This window comes from Patella vulgata, chromosome 5, assembly GCF_932274485.2.
Source record: "Patella vulgata chromosome 5, xgPatVulg1.2, whole genome shotgun sequence".
Classification (NCBI taxonomy): domain Eukaryota; kingdom Metazoa; phylum Mollusca; class Gastropoda; family Patellidae; genus Patella; species Patella vulgata.
Window position 1 is genome coordinate 14,575,601 of NC_065883.2, and position 21,523 is coordinate 14,597,123.

At 38.0% G+C, this 21,523-nt stretch overlaps 1 protein-coding gene across 1 annotated transcript; it reads right to left on the reverse strand.

Annotated features, from left to right (window-relative positions):
• Positions 1 to 1,322: 1,322 nt before the first annotated feature.
• Positions 1,323 to 18,806, reverse strand: LOC126820484 (putative N-acetylated-alpha-linked acidic dipeptidase). Its single transcript, XM_050548483.2, has 18 exons — positions 18,130 to 18,806; positions 15,858 to 16,146; positions 14,763 to 14,885; positions 13,920 to 14,100; positions 12,280 to 12,376; positions 11,562 to 11,651; positions 10,446 to 10,531; positions 9,334 to 9,453; positions 8,993 to 9,078; positions 8,529 to 8,592; positions 8,245 to 8,312; positions 7,826 to 7,935; positions 7,135 to 7,225; positions 6,364 to 6,453; positions 5,645 to 5,810; positions 5,191 to 5,272; positions 2,928 to 3,020; positions 1,323 to 1,699 (listed from the first exon to the last, which is right to left on the reverse strand). The coding sequence occupies exons 1-18, from the start codon at positions 18,405 to 18,407 to the stop codon at positions 1,489 to 1,491; spliced, it is 2,325 nt and encodes a 774-aa protein (XP_050404440.1). The 5' UTR covers positions 18,408 to 18,806; the 3' UTR covers positions 1,323 to 1,488.
• Positions 18,807 to 21,523: the final 2,717 nt, after the last annotated feature.

Sequence of the window (21,523 nt, forward strand, 5' to 3'; positions counted from 1 at the left end):
TCCTTACGGCGGATATGGGGGACCTCCCCCGGAAATATTGAAAAATAGACTGCCGAAAATGCTGTCTGACAGTATTCAGTCAGGAACCGATTTTCGAGATAAATAGATCTGACCAGATACCGTCCGTCGCCTGATCACTAGTTTTACCAGCAGATGACGAAACTCCGCTTACTTTATAACAAATATTATATAGTGTTAATGAACTCGAAATGAAATGAAATGAAATGAAATGGAGTTTAACGTCCTACTGTTCTGCTCCTAACCTGGGCTAATGAAGACGGGCATACGCCATACAGTGTGCAATGAGGGAAATTTTGCCCGGACAGCGGCACTACGGCCTACTCTTATATCGAATTCCAACTGCCAAGGGATCTTTTACGTGCACGCCAATGTAATGAACTCGAAGCAGCAGTTCTAATAATACATGTCTCTCTCTGGCTCCTACGTTTTTCCAGATTTTCGTTGGGTTGAACGCTCACCACCACAGACGGCGTAAAATCTGGTCATGTCTTGGGCCAAAGCGTGTGTGAAGTTAAAAATGTTGAGATACACAAATCTGAAGTATCATATACCAGTAGCAATGAAATGAAAATGAAATGGGGTTTCATGTCCTACTGTTCTGCTCCGAACTGGGCTAATGAAGACGGACATACGCCATACAGTGTGCTATGAGGGAAATTTTGCACGGACAGCGGCACTACGGCCAACTCTTATATCGAATTCCAACTGTTAAGGGATCTTTTACGTGCATTTCAATGTATACACGGGACCTCGGTTTTTCATCCCATCCGAACGACTAGACAGCTGTCCTTGTCAGGCCCTCCGCCCTACATCACTGACTAGGGGGAACCACGCCCGAAAATCTGGATGAATTTTCTCGGCCAATGCAGGGATCGAACACCCGACCTCCAGGCTAGCGAGCCAGCGTCTTACCCACTTAACCACCGTGATCCCCCCATACCAGTAGAATTCATGTAACTACATATAGATCACCGTATCAACCTGGGGGTTGGGTGGCCGAATAGTTAACGCGTGCGTGCTGCATCATGAGGTCTGTCATCGGGTCAAGTGGCGTGGTTCCGATACCCCGCTTGTACGTGACAAGGAGTAGGGTCGACTGTCTACCCTCGTGGGTTTTCTCAGGGCTCCCGGTTTCCTCCCACTCCTAAAGACCCCTACGCGCAAGCGAATTATTGAAATAAAATTGAACCCTATGTTAGTCCCGAATTATCAAATAAAATGAAAAAGCTTACACATCTTTTCATAGAAGTTCACGAATTTATAAATGTTTCTGGAAGGTTTAAATGAAAATTGAACAAAACAACACTTTTCCAATTTATTTAATATTCATATAGTACAATTCTAATATGCATACATCTGACCTATAAAAACGGGTAAATACAATTGACATATGGATTATATTAACAAATATAATAGCAACGGCTGGATGATAAAACGCAGGCATTTTAAGGTATAACGCCATGTATTTTATTTTGTAATGGAATGGAATAACGTTACGTCACGAAGAGTTGACGCCGCTGATTGGATAGTGAATAAAATAACAGAGAAATGTTGTCTGATTTGGTCCCATCTTGCATTAGGGTCGGTTGCTTTATCGATTTCGAACAGCAAATCAACTAGTCCAGGAAAACTACTTCCGGAATAGGAATCAGTACTACTTTGCGCCATTATCATATGCCTGTAAACCAGAAGATAAATACAATAAATACATAACTCTGGACTATAATTATATGCTTGTCGTTTATTCCCTTATATAAACCATCATCCGTAAATATTACCAATTTTACTATTTACGTTTTCTTATAAAACAATTCTTAATCTAGGTCAGTTACGAAAAACTTATGCTCACGTAAATGTATCAAGCTCTCGGCCCACCATAAACTTTAAAAATGTCATCCCGCGTGCAGACTAACTAATTTACTAAGCAAAAAGTTTGCTTCAAATCCTCTAAAACATTTTAATTGCAAGAAAACTACGCCATGCCACTAAAATCTTATTTTATCATCCTTGTTTGTTAAGTGAGTTGATTGAGGGGGGATCCATTTTCACCTTGTATTTGTCGTTAGTCGCTGTCCATTTACCATAGATATCGACGCCTAAGTAAATTCTTAGGTTATCCCCTGTCAACTTCTTTTTCCTCCGTTTAATCACAGATACTTCTGGACGTTTACGTCTCTCGATGCTCTCACAACCGTTAGGGGTTAGAATAACATATAAGGGGCGGCCTTATACATCACTCGGGCAGACACGCTGCCAGTTAGTGATACCCTTATATTTTGTCTTGTGTGCGCCCTATGGGTGTTTTTCACGGAATCCAGGGACACATATCGCTCGCTCAGCGCATCGACTTCCCAGAAGTAGTAATGACCCGGGAACGAGGTTGAGTGCCATATTTGACAATACGTATTGTTTAATGGTCGAGAGCGAGACATTAAGTAATATATTGTAACAACATGAGGGCCGTGAGGCCCGGATGTTTTTACAATATATTACGCAATGTCTTAAGCTCGAGATCATTAAACAACTTAAAACACAGACACTTGCACGTGCTTTGCAATGAAATACGTCACTCGAGTTCAATATTTTACGAAGTTACGCTTGGCACATTGCCCGTACGATTATTTGAAATAATGGTACTCCAACATCAAAGGATGACGTCACATCTGTATTTTAAATATAGATAATGGCCGCTTATTGTAATATAAAGGGATGGTTAAACAAACAATCCACATACTAACAATCCGGTTAGCGATAGAAATTTGCTATTAACGGGACCACTTAGTTTGCCTTTCACGTCCATATTGTAAACCATTGGCCAGTTTACACTTTGTATCTAAGTAATGTCCACAGTTCAGCGTTTGTGTTATGCATCTGCAAGAAATATCAGAAAAGTTAATTCGGCTTACTTTGTCAGATGCCTCCCAGGTAATCCAGCTGGATCTAAGAAAGTTCTCTCAAATAACATTAGCTGATCATTCACCATTCTGGTTAATAATGGACTGTATTGAAGTAAATAAAACAGACAATGAATACAGAAATTAAAGGATATGTGTATCGGCCTTGGATATTAATAAAGAAATTAAAGGGCAGTAGTGGATATAAATAAAAGGAATTATAGGACATTAGTGGATATAAATAAAAAAAATTATGGGTCATTAGTGGATATAAATAAACGAAATTATACGACATTAATGTATATAAATAAAAGGAATTATATATATACTATTCAAAAAAAGTAGGGGATATTTGATTTTGGGGGCATAATACTAAAATATGCAAATGACTACGAAAAAAGTCACTATAGAACCTAACAGAAGAAACATTTCCAGTTACATGTGACGCCCAAACGCACCAATAGCTACCGCATGGAATGCAGGTGATGCTTGGGATCATCATGGGGGTCCAACCCAAGATTTGCACGACTCTGACTTTGAATGTTACAGTCATTGTGGCATTGAATTCCAGGGTGGAAACATCAGTTTAATTGTTTTAGTGACCAGAAAACAAATTTTGATATGCGTCGGCTTACCCAAAATGAAAGGTTACGTGCCCTTGGCATGCTACAGATCGGCACAACACAGGCGGTTGTGGCGCGGACGATGAATGTTTCTCAGTCTGTCATAAGCAGGCTATGGTCCAGATACCGTGATACACAATCTGTACAGGACAGACCACGCTCAGGTCGACCAAGGGCGACAACTCAAGCCCAGGATCGATTTATCCGTACCTTGGCCTTGAGAAATCGTGTCATCACAGCAAATCAGATCAGCGCTCGTCTTCAAACAGACACTGGTGTGAGAGTGAGTGGCCAGACGATTCGGAATCGACTGCATAGGGGTCACCTTCGCGCCCGACGTCCTCGCGTGATCCCTTGTTTGAGAGATGATCACATTCAGGCAAGACGTCGTTGGTGTAGGGATCGTCAACACTGGGATAATCGACGCTGGAGCAATGTGATGTTTTCAGATGAGTCAAGGTTCACTGTTGATTTTTTTGACAGACGTAGGAGGGTGTGGCGTCGTCGAAACGAGCGCTTCCAAGACGTTAACGTCATCAGACATGATCGATTTGGGGGTGGTTCTGTTATGGTGTGGGGAGGCATCACTGTTGCTGGAAGAACAGCTTTACATGTTGTTGCAGGGCGTGTTACAGGCCAGTACTACCGGGACAACATCTTGGCAGTCCATGTTGTGCCGTTCGCACGACGTCATGGCCGCCGTTTCATCTTCCAGGATGACAACGCAAGATGTCACAGGGCCAGGATCGTTACAGGTTACCTCCAACAACATAACATCACCACATTACCTTGGCCAGCACTGAGTCCCGACCTCTCCCTCATCGAGCATGTCTGGGACATGCTTGGACAGAGGTTACGTCAACGTCAACAACGTCCTGCCAATGTCCAAGAACTTGCTGCTGCGTTGCAACAGGAATGGGACAATCTGGACCAAAATGACCTTAGACGTCTCATTAGGAGTATGCCACGTCGGATCAATGCTTGTTTGGCAAACAGAGGAGGATTTACCCGTTACTGACTTGGTTGTGATGCTGTGGTAACTTTGCTGTTTGACCCCGGGTATCATTTTACCCTTATAATGGTCAGTCTGTGCCTTACTTCGTCTAACGATCATTTGGAATAAATCGATGAATGTGAACTTCATTTCATTTTGTCATTTGTTTCTTCGTCAGTTTCATTAGGTGACTTTAATAACACTTAAAAATCAAATATCCCCTACTTTTTTTGAATAGTATAGGACAGAAATAGAAAAAAATAAAAGGAATTATACGACGGAAGTAGAGATAAACAAACTAATTCAAAGGATAAGCGCACAGACAAATACAATAATTATAAAAAGACAGATAAAAGCGGGGATCGTAAACATATTACCGAACGACTGTGCGACCTCGTGGGTTTTCTCCGGGTCCTCCAGTTTCCTCCCAGTGCTAAAGACCCCTACGCGCAAGCAAATTATTGAAATAAAATTAATACCATATGTTTGTCCCGAAATGACCTAGTTTGTGTCGAGTGGACAATAAACTCCATTTCTCTCTCTCTATTATTTTCTACATATTTAATTAGTTTGTGTCGAGTGGACGTTAAACCTCATTTCTCTCTCTCTATTACCGAACGAAGAATAATTTACAGTGTTAAAAAGCGCTGAAACTTACTCATTTTTGTTGATTGTTTTCACTCTTTCTTGAAATTTGGACGCCTCTGCACCCAATTCCTTAATGACCATCTGTAAATCATCTTTAAATAAATCACAAAATTATTATCAAAATGATGAAATAGCCAATGCTATCGTCTGTTTTGTCTCTTTGTAATGTGCTAGAATGGGGGCTAGGGAATGTAATAAAGTGGTGGTTTGCACCTAAGCTATAATTAATTAGTAGTCGAGCGTTCAGGTCTTCGTTTGTCAGGGGCTACAACTGCAGGGATGACAAGGAACCCATAACTGTTGGAAATTGAGGAATAGTAGGCGAAATACTGCTGCCCGAGCAGAATTTTCTCACCTTGATTTGTACGCGTAACCATAGAAATAATTTCTATCAAATGCTAGTCTGAAAACGGCTGAAATATTGTGAAGTATAAACTCAATTCCATTCCATTAATTATACTCACCATAATTACTGATGTTCCCCTTTAAATAAGCCCCATATTCTGAATCTAGAGATACTCTGAGGTTTTCCATATTCCAGGCATAATCTGACACGTTTAGTGGAAGTATTAATGAGTCGGCTAAATTTCTTGCCATTTCAGCACTAACCCGAGAAACTGCTTGATGATACTAAAATAAAAGATGGATATATCCAAATGAACCGCTCCAGATATGGTTGATTCTGTGTGAAAGGCAATTATCTTATAGTCTTGTCTTTATTAAATCGGTTTCCAAGTGGGGTTGGCCATAGGTTCACGTTATCTACTTAGATAACTGATAGCCATATTGTTATACGTCACTCATTCAATCCAACATTGAGATTTCTTTAATGGATTATATGACCCAATAATCAAATCTAGCGGGCATTTTCAACAGGCCAAAGATTTTGATTTGATATTTTTACATAAGATAATTGGACAATTTCTTCACATTCTTGGCTCTGGCATTTAAGTTGCATACTTAATCCCACTTTTCTCATTGGATATCCTGTAGAGTCTGTGACAGCTCCTTTAAGGTGTATTTGACAAATGAAGCGGCTAATTTCGTTCCTGACAGGGGAAGACTAAATTTAAGATCAGGCAGTGGTATTTCTCTGTTAATCATCGGATATTAGCAAGCTCGTGTACTCTTCTGGATAAAACAAACCTTCTTTAGAGTAAATAGTTGAAAATAAACAGCCTACCTTAAAGTCTGGATCAACCAGGTTCTTAACCGCATAAAATGTCTCATATTGAGAATGGTAGAGTGGGTAGCCAGACACATTATATCCATGCTAGAACAACAACCACAAAAAACTATGGAACTAGGCATTTTGTCTCATTACATTAAATTACTGTTGATTTTATTACAATGCCGATCCCATCTAGTTATCTTGTAGACTAAACATTAGTGTTGATCCCATGACTATTTGATGACAAGTTTGTATTTTAACTTCCGGTCATTGCTGATCCCATAAGGCTTGTATCACGACTACGTCTTAGGACTGATCTGTTTGTATTTGGACTATATGTTAGTGCTGATCTGTTTGTATTTTGGACTATATGTTAGTGTTGATCTGTTTGTATTTTGGACTATGTGTTAGAGCTGATATGTTTGTATTTGGACTATGTCTTAGTTTCTCATCTGTTTGTATTTGGACTATGTGTCTATATTGACGACTCATTAGTGCTGATCCTTTGGTACTTGACCAGTTGTTAATATATGGATCGTGAAATATCACGTGGTCTAGAAAGAGTAAGGATATCACGTGTCATTACTAAATGTGGTAATTATCGGCTTTAAGGTAATATCGGGACCAATAACCATAAACAGAGTTACCTAAAGTCCCTAACGAGAAGATGTAACCTATGTTCCAGGCAATTAAGCATACTCGTACACCCGTTGTACGAGCATCACTAGATAAAAAATAAACTTGAGCTTGTACTATGTAGAACATTTAATACCTGCAACTTACTTCATTATAAGTATACGTGAAATCTACAGTTGATATCCCAGCTCTCTGTATCATTGGTGCATAATCACTACCAGAACCCATTGCCTTCAGCCTTAAAAGGTAACAAAATTGTATTTATCAGTTCTTGCAACTTATTAATAATGATGCTGTGAGTGGCTTTGGGTGTTCCTTAAAACAATGTTCTTATTTATCGTAAAAACATCAGGATAAATTTAACTTTGTCAGGAGCCACGATTATGTTTAACGAATCTATATTATACCGGAATAACCGCGGGGGCTAAAATTATGACATTGAATGCTTAGAAACAAACCCTAAAGACTAAATGTAAGTTATTACAGGGGTTAGTGTGGAATTTGTACTCTTTGTGTCGACATTGTGGCAAGGGTCGTACTGTTTGTACACATAAATCAGTGACTCGTGTGTTGATGGATTGACAAGGGTCGAGTTGTCTGTACACATATATCAGTAACTCATGTATCGAAAGATTGGCAAGGGTCGAACTGTCTGTACGCATAAATTAGTAACTCGTGTGTCGGGAGAGTGACAAGGGTCGAGCTGTCTGCACACATACTTCAGTAACTCATGTCTCGAGAGACTGACCATGACCGATCTGTCTGTACGCATAAATAAAAAAACTAGTAGGGTCGAGTTATCTTGTACATATAAATCAGTAAATAAGTTTGGCCTTACTCGGGTGATCCATACATTTCACCATTTATTTTCCAGGGTCTGTTTAATAACCATGTGTCGTAAACTGTTTTTCTTCCTGCGGCTATCTCTGTAGCATTAGGGTTCTCAACCTGGAAGATAAATTCTGCGTTTTATTTATCGTTTTGTTTTAGTATTTTCTCTTCAGTTTATATTTAATATAATACTAATTATAATTTCCATTTCTTGTGCGTCATATTCACATATACGTATGCTAAAAGCGCTTTTAAAAGTAATAATAAATTTTTGTTTGAATAATTGTGAATTTTTATTTGGGATTTTAAGTTTCGCTGTCGCTAATTCAGTTTTTACACGACGGCTGCGATAAGCCAAGAATGATTTTTCTCTCGTCTTCATTAGCCCAGTCGGTGTAGAACAGCAAGTGGATATTGTATTCTTACCAGTTTAGCGGCGTCATAGACAGCTCTGTATAATAAAGGAACAGATCGTGTCCGAAGAGAATGTGTTCCTGAAATGTAAAGTTTATTTCATAGAAATTCTGATTTCCAATTCTCTATTTAACGCCTTATTTAATGAAATTTTATCAATTGAATCTAGTCACTTTATCTATTCAAATGATTAAAATCGGTACAGATCAAGAATCTTCTTTTAACAGTAGTGATTCAAGGGCCGATTCAAGAGCTGAATAAAACAAATAAAACATTCAAAATAGTAGATTTCTTACCTTCAACTGATATATCTACATTTATATAAGCTATTGTCCTTTCTTTTAAATTCTTGATATATTCCTGAAGAAAAAAATCGATATAAATGAAGAAATTGAATTGCGCAAACAAGTTACAGGGGCGGATCCAGGATTTTCAGAAAGGGGGGGGGGGCGTGCTGCCCCCACTTGGGAGTGCGAAGCCCGGCCCTCGTTGGACGGACTGACGGGCAATCAACCAAGTCACCCACCGGCTCGTTTCGGAGTAAATTACGACGGGGATCACTACCATTTTTAGGTATTTTTGTTCTCCTTTCCCGCAAATTGTTCGCCACCGCAAAAAATAGGGGGTTCGTGCGCCGGGTGCGCGCCCCCTTGGATCCGCGCCTGCATTATCTGAAAAATGGCAAAGTAGAAACAGTAAAAAAAACTAATACATGTATTGGATTCTTCTTTTTATCTGTCAATATATTTTAATGGTTTACCTCAACCCATTCAGTGGATCCTATAAGTCCATATTCTTCCGCACCCCAACTACAGAATAAAATAGTTCGACGTGGTCGCCATTTACCTAGAGAACATTAGACATAGTTCTGGTTGATAAAAGGTTAGTGTTACGCAAAATAATTATTTAAAACCTAAGACTTAAAGTTTGACGTACATATGCACTGAAGATTTCGTGTAGTAAGAACATTTAGCGCCAAAGGAAATCTTGCCAACATACAATATTGTGAAGACAAATTTTCAATTATAGTCACAAGGTTAAAATTTATGTAAGAAATTTAAGCTGGAAATGTAGGAGGTACGGTCTATTAATTTGTTGTACCTGATTTAACCAAAGCAGCCATTGCTCTGGCAGTTTCCATCATAACAGCTGTACCACTGGAAGGGTCTATAGCCCCATACACCCAGGCATCACGATGATTACCAAATATGACATATCTATCTATAATAACAAACACCAGATATAACATATCTATCTGTAATAACAAATACCAAATATAACATGTCTATATATGATAAAAAATGGTCAAATATAACATATCTATCTGTAATAACAAACACCAGACATAACATATCTATAATAACAAAGACGCATTTGAATTTTATAAACGTTCCGAGCTGTAGCTTTAAATAATATTTATGTCTACTTAGTAGACAGGTTAATCAAGGTACATGTAGATTGCTGGTCGAGCAGCAAGATTCCTGACAACCGGATGCTTAAGATAGTCTTTTGGGACTAGAGCCTTTAAAGGAACTAAACTTCTTACTCAATATTATCCATAATATTCGAAGTAAAACAAAACGAATTAGAATTCACTATTGGTCCATATCAATAAATATTGATGTTGTTATATCGTGAAAAATATGGGATCCTAATATCTAATATTCAAAACACAAGGAATATTTTAAAATCAGTACACGACGTCGTGTATTCTATAGTTTCGAGCGTCATTTGTAATAAGCAAAGAAAACATATTCCACGAGTAATTAATTATTGCTGATTCACAATTCACCATTCGGATTCTTCAAGTACTAACTGATTAGAACTGATTAGAAATTAGAAGACACATTTTAAAAATTGAATGCTAAATCACTTTTGAAAAACCTCATATTATGTGAGTTTAGTGAGAGAGAGAGAGTGTGTAATGGGGTTTAACATCAACTCGACACAAACTAGGTCATTTTGGGACTAACATATGGTTTTTAATTTTATTTCAATAATTCGTTTGCGCGTAGGAGTTTTTAGCAGTGGGAGGAAACCGGAGGACCTAGAGAAAACCCACGAGGTTGGACAGGCGACCCTACTCCTTGTCACGTACAACCGATGTGAGTTTAGACTTTTTTCGTATAATTTAAGGTGTCAAAGAATAGAGCTATGCATCCTTTAACTTACTGTTCATTTCTAAAGCTGTACATTTATGTATACATATTTACCTGGTTCGACAGCGCCTTTTATAATACCAATTACATTAGAAGAATTACGACGGGCACGTTGCGTGGATATATTCATTCTTACTTTCCTATGAAATAAACAAATACTATATTAAGATAAGCAATACATGATTATATGGTTATTCAAGAGAACAAACCAAATATTGCACAGTGTGATGTTAATAGTCTTACTAGATTGAGAACTGGTATATAAATATAAACAAAATACATACTGTTGATCGATGCCGTACGCTTATTTGCGAAAACTTAAAAACAATATTGGTGTCAGTCATTATCACATATTAATTATGTGGTAGAACTCGTTAAACACGTTCCAAATAAAATTTTAACACAGAGATCATTGCTACGATAAATGTGTAATGAAGGTTTCAACAAAAGGGAGTGGCGAACGCAAAAGGAAAACATGAGTTATCCTTCTATATAACTGACTGGCTAATAATTCCGTCGAAGACCAAAAGTTGTTATGTGAGACTGTGAGAGGATATCTGGCAATTCAAAAAAGTAATCGAATGTCAATAGAAATTGAAAATTGCATTCAAATTACTTCATTCTCAGTCAACTTATCATTGCTTGTAGTTTTGACAAGATGTATGCACAGTGGTAACCAAGGCACTGGTATAATCGGGAATAGCCTCGCTTTCCCATTTTTAAATTAAATTTTTAAATGGCGAACCGTTTTAATCTAGTTAAAATCTCGACTATCATGCCATCGAGAGTCGATTATGGTCTTGTTTTGTTAATAAATGTCTAATAAATAGTTTATATAACATTTCAGGCCTAAATAAAGACCTGCAATAGGCAGATTTAGCTCTTGCATAATAAATGTTTAATATATACATGGTAATGCACGGACTTTTTCTGTATTTTTTCGTTTTCTCCTTTCTAGTGACAGTCAATTTCTGTTTTGAATTTAAGATATCCTCTCACAGTCTCATATATTGTCCTTTAAAATATATATCTAATTACACTGTCCCTTTATTATCAGAAATCTTGTGTGTGACCGTAACTCAGAAATAGAGTATCCCTGAAATAGATTAGAATACGTCTGTACAAATATAGCTCTTTAGCTTAATTCAGTGGTTAATATTATCTACTAACCAATTGTCATTGAGAAATCCTGGCCCATATCTATAAGTAATATTTATGTCCCCTTTCCATTTATCTGTCACAGCAGCCCCACCTAAATTCCTGAAAATAGTGACATCAGAAGTACAATGAAGTTTGGGTATCCCTGAAGAGATAAGCATAATTGATTGGAACAATACTTTGGACTTTAAAAAGCGGGACAAATCTGTAGAGGATAACCCAAGAGCAATGGCGACCAGGGGAGATAACTGTTACGTTGTTTGAGTACAAAATCTACCCAGCTGATGTTTCTCTTGGTGATGCTGATGATTCTGTCGGTGATGCTGATGATTCTGTCGATGTTGCTACAGATACTTCTATAATTTCAAATGTCCATATTTCATCGCTCGTGACTTTGAGACTGTCATTGAGTAAAGTGTTGTGGCTTCCATCCGAGTCTTAGTCTTGTAAGTGACGGGGCGAAGGGTCTCATGAATTTTCAACTGGTCTCACAATTTCCCCCCACTGCTAAGGGCTCTCCAATCCTCCAGTTTCCTCTCACTGCTAAAGATCCTAAGCTAATTATTGAAATGGATCTTTACTTTATGTCAATGGCATCACTGATGCTAGTCATATTGTGTCAATATGATTATACTTGTTACCTGTCTGGTAATTGAGGTGGAGGTTGGTGTTAGGAAGGGTGTCTATGACCAATCTGAAGGTTGCGGATATAAGAGTAAATAAAACTTACACGAGTAATTGTTCAGCCACTGTATAACCAATAGGATGTGCTGGTATTTTAGGAAGTGGTGGTTCAACTTTGTCTTCTTCATATCGGTATGCTGTACCTATAATAATTCAAACAAAAAAATTATAAATTATAGCAAGAAAAAAATTTAATCATATGCGGTGCAACTTTATCTGCTTCATCTCAGGATCCAATGTATGCACCAAAGATAAACATTCAGGGTAGCAGTCTATCACTATAGATCTGTTAAACCCAGTGATTACGTTTCTAGTGTAAGGAAAGATTTGTAATATAAGAATCTTCAATGAAAAAAATGGAATTAAACAGTTAGAAGGTTTAATGGATCCATGTGATTTAAAGCGTCGACACATGGATCCAAAATTTTCACAGTCTACAACAGAATACAATAATAATAAATAATAATAATAATAGCTTTATTTCCAATCAAAGGTCCACAGGGGACATTGGAAGAGAGCAAACAAAGAGAGAAAACCCAAATGACAGTCAAGTAAGAAAATATAATAGTATCCATAGCTCCCAACAGGGGAGATACACATATAAGTACCTTATGCACTAAGGCTTCATGCCGAAAAAAAAACGGCTCATGAGAACATTATTATTAATCATGAAAGGGAGATAAATCCACTTAACTCTTAATGTTACAGATCAATATTAAGCATTACAGAACAGCTGTATTCATCCGCAAAAAAAATAGTACCTAAAATTCATGTACATTATATAGGTTTAAACGTCAAATGAGGTCAAATGAATAGAGACGTCTTTAATATATACTAAATATTCGTATCATCCCAAATCGACAATAAAACAGTGAGAAAAAGGAAAATCTAAGTAATGGCAATCTAATTAACATAAAATTTACGACATAATGGATTCTTCAATGTTTTGATGGTGATCATGAAGAAAATAGGCCTACATCTGTTCTCAGGAATCCGATAAGATTTTCAAAAAAAAGATCAGTAGAATTATAGATTGTTATTCCGTCCACAAAGTCGAAAGGTATGTTAGATTTTTCATTCAGTCAAGTTAGAGCGAGTTTATTGCCGTACTTTGAGCTCCAAACCCGATAGAAATGAAGGCGGAAGTGGCCCTAATAGTTTTAGAGATCACTACGTGATGGCGCAGTAGAATTAGATAAAGTGTGCGGCACGTGAATAAAACAATTATATAAAGTAATAATATTGACTGAAATGGATTATTTACAACTTCGAAATAAAAAATATCCGTCGGAAATAAAATGAAATGAAATGAAATGGAGTTTAACGTCCTACTGTTTTGCTCCGAGCTGGCCTAATGAAGACGGGCATACGTCATACAGTGTGCCATGAGGGAAATTTTGCCCAGACAGTTGCACTACGGCTTACTTTTTACGTGCACACCAATGTGTACACGTGACCTCGGGTTTGCGTCCCATCCGTCGGACTGAACTCTGACAAATAATTTGTGTCCAATCGAGAACAAAAGCGGATATGCAGCTTTTCCAGCGATATTGATAGATGTTACGCCATCTATATATAAATTATTTGATCTCATGTCTTGAAAAACTTTTTTCATAAGAATCCTTTTGAAAATGCGTTTGTCTGAAATAGTTATTTCTACAAAGTTCTGTATATGCGCATACTTACTTATAGCTGGATATCCTGGTGTCAATGGGTCACCATCACCAGTAAAAATGGTTCCTCTCTGGGCACCTGAACCAGGTAACCACCATGCATCAGGATAAACTCCTTCACCTGGTACAGCATAATCTGCCGGGTCAGAATATAGGATTAATCCTATAACACCATGCTTCTGGGCTATGTCGACCTAGAAAGTTAGAAGATGGTAAGACTTGTCAATACCATACTTCGGACATGTGTTTATTTTCTTCTATGGTCAATGATAGGTTATGGAATTTTGTTCTCTTCCGTGCACTCAATGTGCTCACGGGTTTACCATTTGAACGACTAGAAAAACTAGACTACCCCTGATTAAATTGAAATATATCTATGATCTAGAGAGTGATAGTTGGACAGAATCAAATAAATGAAATGAAATGGGGTTTAACGTCCTACTGTTCTACTCCTATACTGGGCTAATGAAGATGGGCATACGCCATACAGTGTGCTATGAGGGAAATTTTGCCCGGGCAGCGGCACTATCGCCTATTCTTATATCGAATTCCAACTGCCTGGGGATCTTTTACGTGCATTCCAATATATACACGGGACCTCGGTTTTTCGTCTCATCTGAAGAACTAGACAGCTGACCTTGTTCTGTACCACTGACAAGGGGAAACCACGTCGGATAATCCCGATGAACTTTCTCGGCCAATGCAAGTATCGAACACCCGACCTCCAGGCTAGTGAGCCAGCGCCTTAACCACCTAGCCATCGTGGCTCCAGAATCAAATAAGTGCTTTATTAAACGAAAGGGTCTGTGATTTGATCACACAAACTATTGCAATTTTTAATGCAAAAAAAAGGTACCTTGCTTCCTCTAAAGATTTTACCGTATCTTGCTATGGCTACACAGCCTGATACATTAACACCAACAGAATCTAGATGTATATAATCTTCTACTCTACCATAATTAACATAAACTAACTGACCCTGTAAATATACATATAATTAACATAAACTAACTGACCCTGTAAATATACATATAATTAACATACACCAACAATATAATTCTATACACAAACACCACGACCTCGCTACCACCAATAGATGAGAGCGGCATGTACGTGGCAAGATCTTTGTCAGCGTATTAAGAGCCTGGTGGGGTCATGGTAGGAATGTCGAGAGCCTGATAGCGAAGTCGTTGTGAAAAAGAAAGAAAGCGGGAACTGCGTAGTGGCAGCGTAAAGAGAGCTGAGTGACCGCCCAGGGTCACTCTCTCGCTATGCGTACCGCGTCCCTACGACCAGTGAGACTGTTTCACGCTCTCACATGTTTTGTAAAGCACCCTTCAAAAAGCGCGTGATGAGGACGTGACAAGAGAGTGATGGACGCGTGGTCGATTTTTGACGATCGAGTCGCGAGATCTTCGTTATGTGTGAAGGTTGCTTAATTGACATAATCTGAACTGAGAGAGAGAGAGAGAGAGAGAGAGAGAGAGAGAGAGAGAGAGAGAGAGAGAGATGGGGTTTAACGTCAACTCGACACAAACTAGGTCATTTCGGGACCAACATATGGTTTAATTTTTTTTTATTTCAATAATTCGCTTGCGCGTTGGGGTCTTTAGCAGTGGGAGGAAACCGGAGGACACGGAGAAAACCCACGAAATTGGACAGGCGACCCTACTCCTTGTCACGTACAAACGGGGAATCGAAACCCCGCCAGTTGACTCAATGAAATCTGAACTGAACCTATAAGTAAACCTAAATGATTCTATAAATATACATAAAGCATATCGTTTTATCCCTGTAGTTATACATAGCTGACATAAATAATTGTAAATGGCATGTTTGCTTTCAAACTAGAGTAGGCGTTAAAGTGGGAATGCGACCTCTGAAATAAAAATATTATTTACACAAAAATAAAATAAATAACCGGAGAGTGGGCGTTAAAAGGAAGACTCACTGTAACAATTCCTTTAGGAGAGTAGGCGTTAAAAGGGGGAATACCCTCTGTATTATTTTTGCCTGGAGTAAGAATATCTTCTTCTATAGGTGTTTGATAAACAATTTCATTATTTTCATTAAGTAATTCTATCATGTTAGGATTGTTTTTATCTGGATAAGATAACAATATATCGTAAGTTGCTGTCTGTACATCATCAAAACCAACATTCTCCCAGAACTTTTTTATATAATTAACTGTGTCTTCATCTTCTGGTGAACCAGCTATATGAGGTTTCTCTGTTAGAGTCCTGCAATTAAAGATATAGAAATAGTATATTGGATATCCGCGAGGATACTTTGCCAATTTGTATTTTTGGACTTTTAATATAAAAGCCCTTTAAGAGGGTTGGTGGTAGGCCTACTTTACATTATTAACACATCAACTTTTTATTTCAATACATAATGTCCAAGCAACAAGCCATCGATCAAACAAACATGAATTGGCGGAACCTTGTGTTTTATTTCGAAGGGCTTCGCCCCCAAGAACACCAACAAAAACAACATGAGTAGAAATGAAATGAAATGGGGTTTAACGTCCTACTGTTCTGCTCCGAACTGGGCTAATGAAGACGGACATACGCCATACAGTGTGCTATGAGGGAGATTCGAATTCCAAGTGACAAGGGATCTCACGTGCACGCCAACGTGTACACGGGACCTCGTTTTTTCGTCCCATCCGAACGACTAGACAGCTGGGGAAGCACGCCGGAAAATATGGATGAACTTTCTCGGCCAATGTAGGGATCGAACACCCGACCTCCAGGCTAGTGAGCCAGCGTCTTACCCACTTAACCACCGTGATCCCCAACATGAGTAGGCCTTGGGGCCCAGTTTCTGGTCCAAATTATGTATTTGTTGACAATGGTCTTGCTTTCTCCAGAGAATCGGTGCACTTTATTTCTGTTGCCATTTCCCCACTCAGTCTGTGTATTATCGTTAGTTTATAGCCCAATACACATATTCTGATATCAATTTATGTTGTAAACTTTACATACAGCGCGTTTTTATAACAGATTTTTCATTTCTCATAAAGTTATAAGAGTTAAAACCATAAGGCCGTAAATGTACTTGATGGCGACGGTGCAGATCTTTTATTTCAAACTCGACCTTTTATGCTTATATACTAGAAAAGTATGTAGGCTGTCGTTGGGTCATGGACAGGTGACAAGGTCGTATAATCTATAGGATTACATAGCTAACAGATTTTGTTGTATTATATAGGCAGTATGTATCAGAATGTTGTAATAGTGGATTCAATCCCCATTGGATGCCAGGGTCTGCTATGGCATGGTTTCAAAGTCGGCATCAAAACACTTTCTGTTAATTAATATTTTAGTCTTCAACCGAAAACATCTGTACCAGTCATCCGAATGACAAACTACATTTAAACAAACTAAAATAAGTATTATTCGCACATCATTCGTATAACCGTTTTAATGTCAATACCCTTTTAATTTGAAAAGTAACATTCATCGCTGTCATGGTAACTGTCTACTAGATAACTATGAATTGTGTATGGATGTCTATCAACCAAGGACATCTTATAGCTCAACACAAAAAAACGCATCGAATAACAAATTACTTATTCACGGGTACATGTTGACGGGATGATTGAGGTTTAAAATGAAAATGAAATGAAATGAAATGGGGTTCAACCGTTTAACGTCCTACTGTTCTGCCCCGACTGGGATAATGAAGACGGGCATACGCCACACACCATGCTATGACGGATATTTTGCCCGGGCAGCGGAACTACGACACACTCTTCTATCAAATTCCAACTGCCAAGTGATCTTTTACGTGCACGCCAATGTACACACAAGCCCTCGGTTTTTGATCCCATCCGAACGACTAGACAGCTGTCCTTGCCAGGCCCTCCGTCCTGCACTACTGACAAGGGGAAACCACGTCGGAAAATCCACATGGACTTTCTTGGCCAATGGAGAGAGAGAGAAATGGGGTTTAACGTCCACTCGACACAAACTAGGTCATTTCGGGACTAACAATAATTCGCTTGCGCGTAGGGGTCTTTAGCAGTGGGAGGAAACCGGAGGACCCGGAGAAAACACACGAGATTGGACAGGCGACCCTACTCCTTGTCACGTACAACCGGGGATTTGAAACCACGCCAGTTGACTCAATGACAGGCCGTATGATACGACACGCACGTGGTAAATATTCGGCCATCCAACCCCCCATGAGGTTAAGGAAAGAGTAAAATATAGACTGACCTTAGATATGTTTCGATGTTCTTACTATCGATACTGGTTAATAACAAATCTCTGAATGACAGATCAGCTTCTTTGATGATAGCATCCGGAACTCCGGGAAGAAATACACCATCTTTCTCTGGAATGACCGCATCAGACGACGTATCACAAGCCGCGTATTTACCTATTAATATTCCTATTATAAAAGCTAACACACCAATTATTATAGCTATAATCCAGTATTTCCTTGATGCGGTCTTAGATGATCCATCTTGCATTAAATCAAACGTCGATGTCATTTTATAGCTCGTTTCCAAAAATAATAATCTAACCAACAATAAGCATATAAAACAGATTTAACGAATGTTTACGTATTTCGTTCTCCTCTTCCACCTCTGTTTAGAATACTTTATTTTTATCCAACGAGATGATTAATGTCCCCCAACTATGAGTTGTCCTCGACATCGAGTGCGCAGACGTGTGACGATGGCGACGCTCAGTTGTATAGAGAGGGATAAAACTAGCGTTAAACCTTGCAATCTTTCAAATGCAAATATTTGTGAAAGAAATCTTAATCAGATACATTATGTAAATTACAATGATAATGTGTATTAGAGTGTCTCTTTTCTCACACTACAGCTGCAGAATGAATATTGACAAATTTATGTACAATATAGCATGTACAGAAGGACGACTCGATATACATATACACAATGATTAGACGAAACACGTACTTGTATGTATGAATTAACTCCCAAAAAGAAGAACACTGTTTGTGCAAAGTCTTAGTTTTAGATTTATCAAATAAGCCGCTTTATAAATCCTTAACAGGAGTTTTGTGTCATTGGCTTTGAGATTAACACATGACACAATTATATGGAATACAAGTTACTTGAAGGATTTCTTTGGCTTAGAGATTGTATGCCCTTTCTCGGATGGAAAAACATTCAATATGATGTTCTATACTGTTAGCACGTATTTGCCATATTTTTTGTCGTAATGTTTTAGCTAATCCTAATAATGAATAAATGAATGAATAAAATGGAGTTCCATAGTCCGTCAGCAGCAACACTGTTACATAATGCCAAACATATGGTGACGTTTAATAAACGAGTGTCTAAAACTGACCAACGGTCAAAATAACGATCGGAAGCCTATCATTAGGCAGAGTCGGTCACTAGACTAAAGTAACAACAAATATAGATATACAAGTTAAGGATTAAATAATTATATAATATTATTTGAGAAATGATGTTAAATTGTTTAAATACAGAAGATAATATGAACATACCAAGAACGCGTGTTAACTATAATTATGTATTATATATCGTTACATTAAAGTTGCATTATGTAAGAGTTAGATAAAGAGCTGGTCGTTCTCGCTATTATAGTTCTAAAGTAGATAAAAAAAATGAATACATTATGTCATGTATATTGAAAACGTCATTCATTGATTTTTATGAACAACCTTATCACGGTTTGAAATTTTGACTTAGATTGCTTATTATGGCAGCAACGTTACTCGTTAATTGAGATTCGGCATCGCTTTACCATTTTGTTTTTTTGGGAATATGGCGTCCTTTCGTCAAGTAAGATTTTGTGCAAGTAGGCGAACCAATATACTATAAATGTCGAGTTGTCCTACTTCGTGCATTATACAATTAAACTTCAAGATAAATACACACCCATATAATAAACATCCGTATCGTACGAATACAGCAACAGACGAAAAATAGAGTACTCAAAGCACAGCACAATTTATCGTATTTTTTTTTTTTTGGGTCGATTGTGAAATACTAGAAAAAAACATGTCGTACACAGCAAAGTTTTAAATTATATTCTTCATCAAATTCGTTAAATGTGTATGCGGATGGACCTATGATTTTCTATAGTACTATGCAGTGATATGCGTCGCCTTTAGATGCAGAAAATACACGGGAAAACTCCCCACAGCCGACGTGTGACGCATACTCCCTCTGCTACATATTTCTATAGACTTGTGATCGTCTAGTATTGTCTCTGGTTATATTTGTAATTCTCTTCTTAGGATTCATTTTCACGTTGTGTATTTTCTTCTTAATCTCCGCCGCTAAAACATTTGTCTATCGGATACAACAATGCTACACTCCGTTTCTACATCTTATATCAAGCACTGGATACATAGATTACAAGCATGGCATATGGCATATCTACATGGCATATGCTCTCTAAGAATCTACATGGTGTCCATGCTCTAAAAATCTACATGGTGTCTATGCTCTTATAGTAAGTGCAGGGGGACTGCGCCACAAATAATCACACAATACGCAGAAATCACTAACAAACATACATATCAGATTAAGAAGAATCTTCATGTTGTCTTTTATAATGGCGGGGAGGAACGCGTACATTATACACAGCACAGAACCCGAAATATGGCAAGGCCGGTACTACGCAGGCCATATCCTGGTATGGTGAAATCCAAATTACAACAATCACAACACATTAATCGATAAAAAAAAAGACATAAACAAACAACGGAGAACATTATTTAGTACACATGGTAAAGGTCTGATACAAACACAGCTAGAACCGTATTCAATCAGCTGTATATTTGATTAAAAAGATCGGTTTTGAGATACTTTTTAAATCCTTTAATAGAATTTGCGCTTTTGGTTTCGTTTGGTATTGAATTCCATAACTTCGAAGGACCGACGGCGAAACATCTATCACCGGATTTGGTTTTTAAAAAAGGCTTAAATTAAGAGGTTGTCTGACTGTGATCGAAGGGTTCTGCAAGGTTTATTGGTGTCGAGGATGTCTCTAAGGTATTGAGGTGAAGAATCGTCTTTTAGAGCAGAATACGTAATTAAATAGACAGTATTTTAAAATTGATACGTTGACAGACTGGAAGCCAATGGAGATCTTTCATTTGGTTTCATCTTGGTTATGATCCGGGCTGTTTTATTTTGAAGTTTCTGAAGTCAGTCGTTTGATTTTATTTTCAGGTAGATTGTACAAACGTGAATTACAGTAGTCCAGTCTTGATGTAACCATAGTGTTTATCAGCATTTTAGTCGTGTCACTATCAATGAAAGATCTAATATTTCCAATATTATAAATCTGAAAATTAATACTTTTAGACATGGCCGAAATTTGTCTATTCATGTCCAGATGAGAGTCAAAATTAACACCAAGATTTTTTACAGAATTTGTTGGTGTAAAAGAGATTTTGCCAATTTGATAGTAGTTGCTGCCTGCTGCCGACTTTCATTATTTCTGTTCTGTCATCGTTGAGTTCTAATAAATTTGAGCCCATCCATTTACGAATATCTGATAAACAGGCCTCAAGTTTACATATCTCAGATGGTTCAGAAGAAGGCTCAAAAGCTATATAAATTTGAGTGTCGTCGGCGTACAGTTGATAATTAAGACC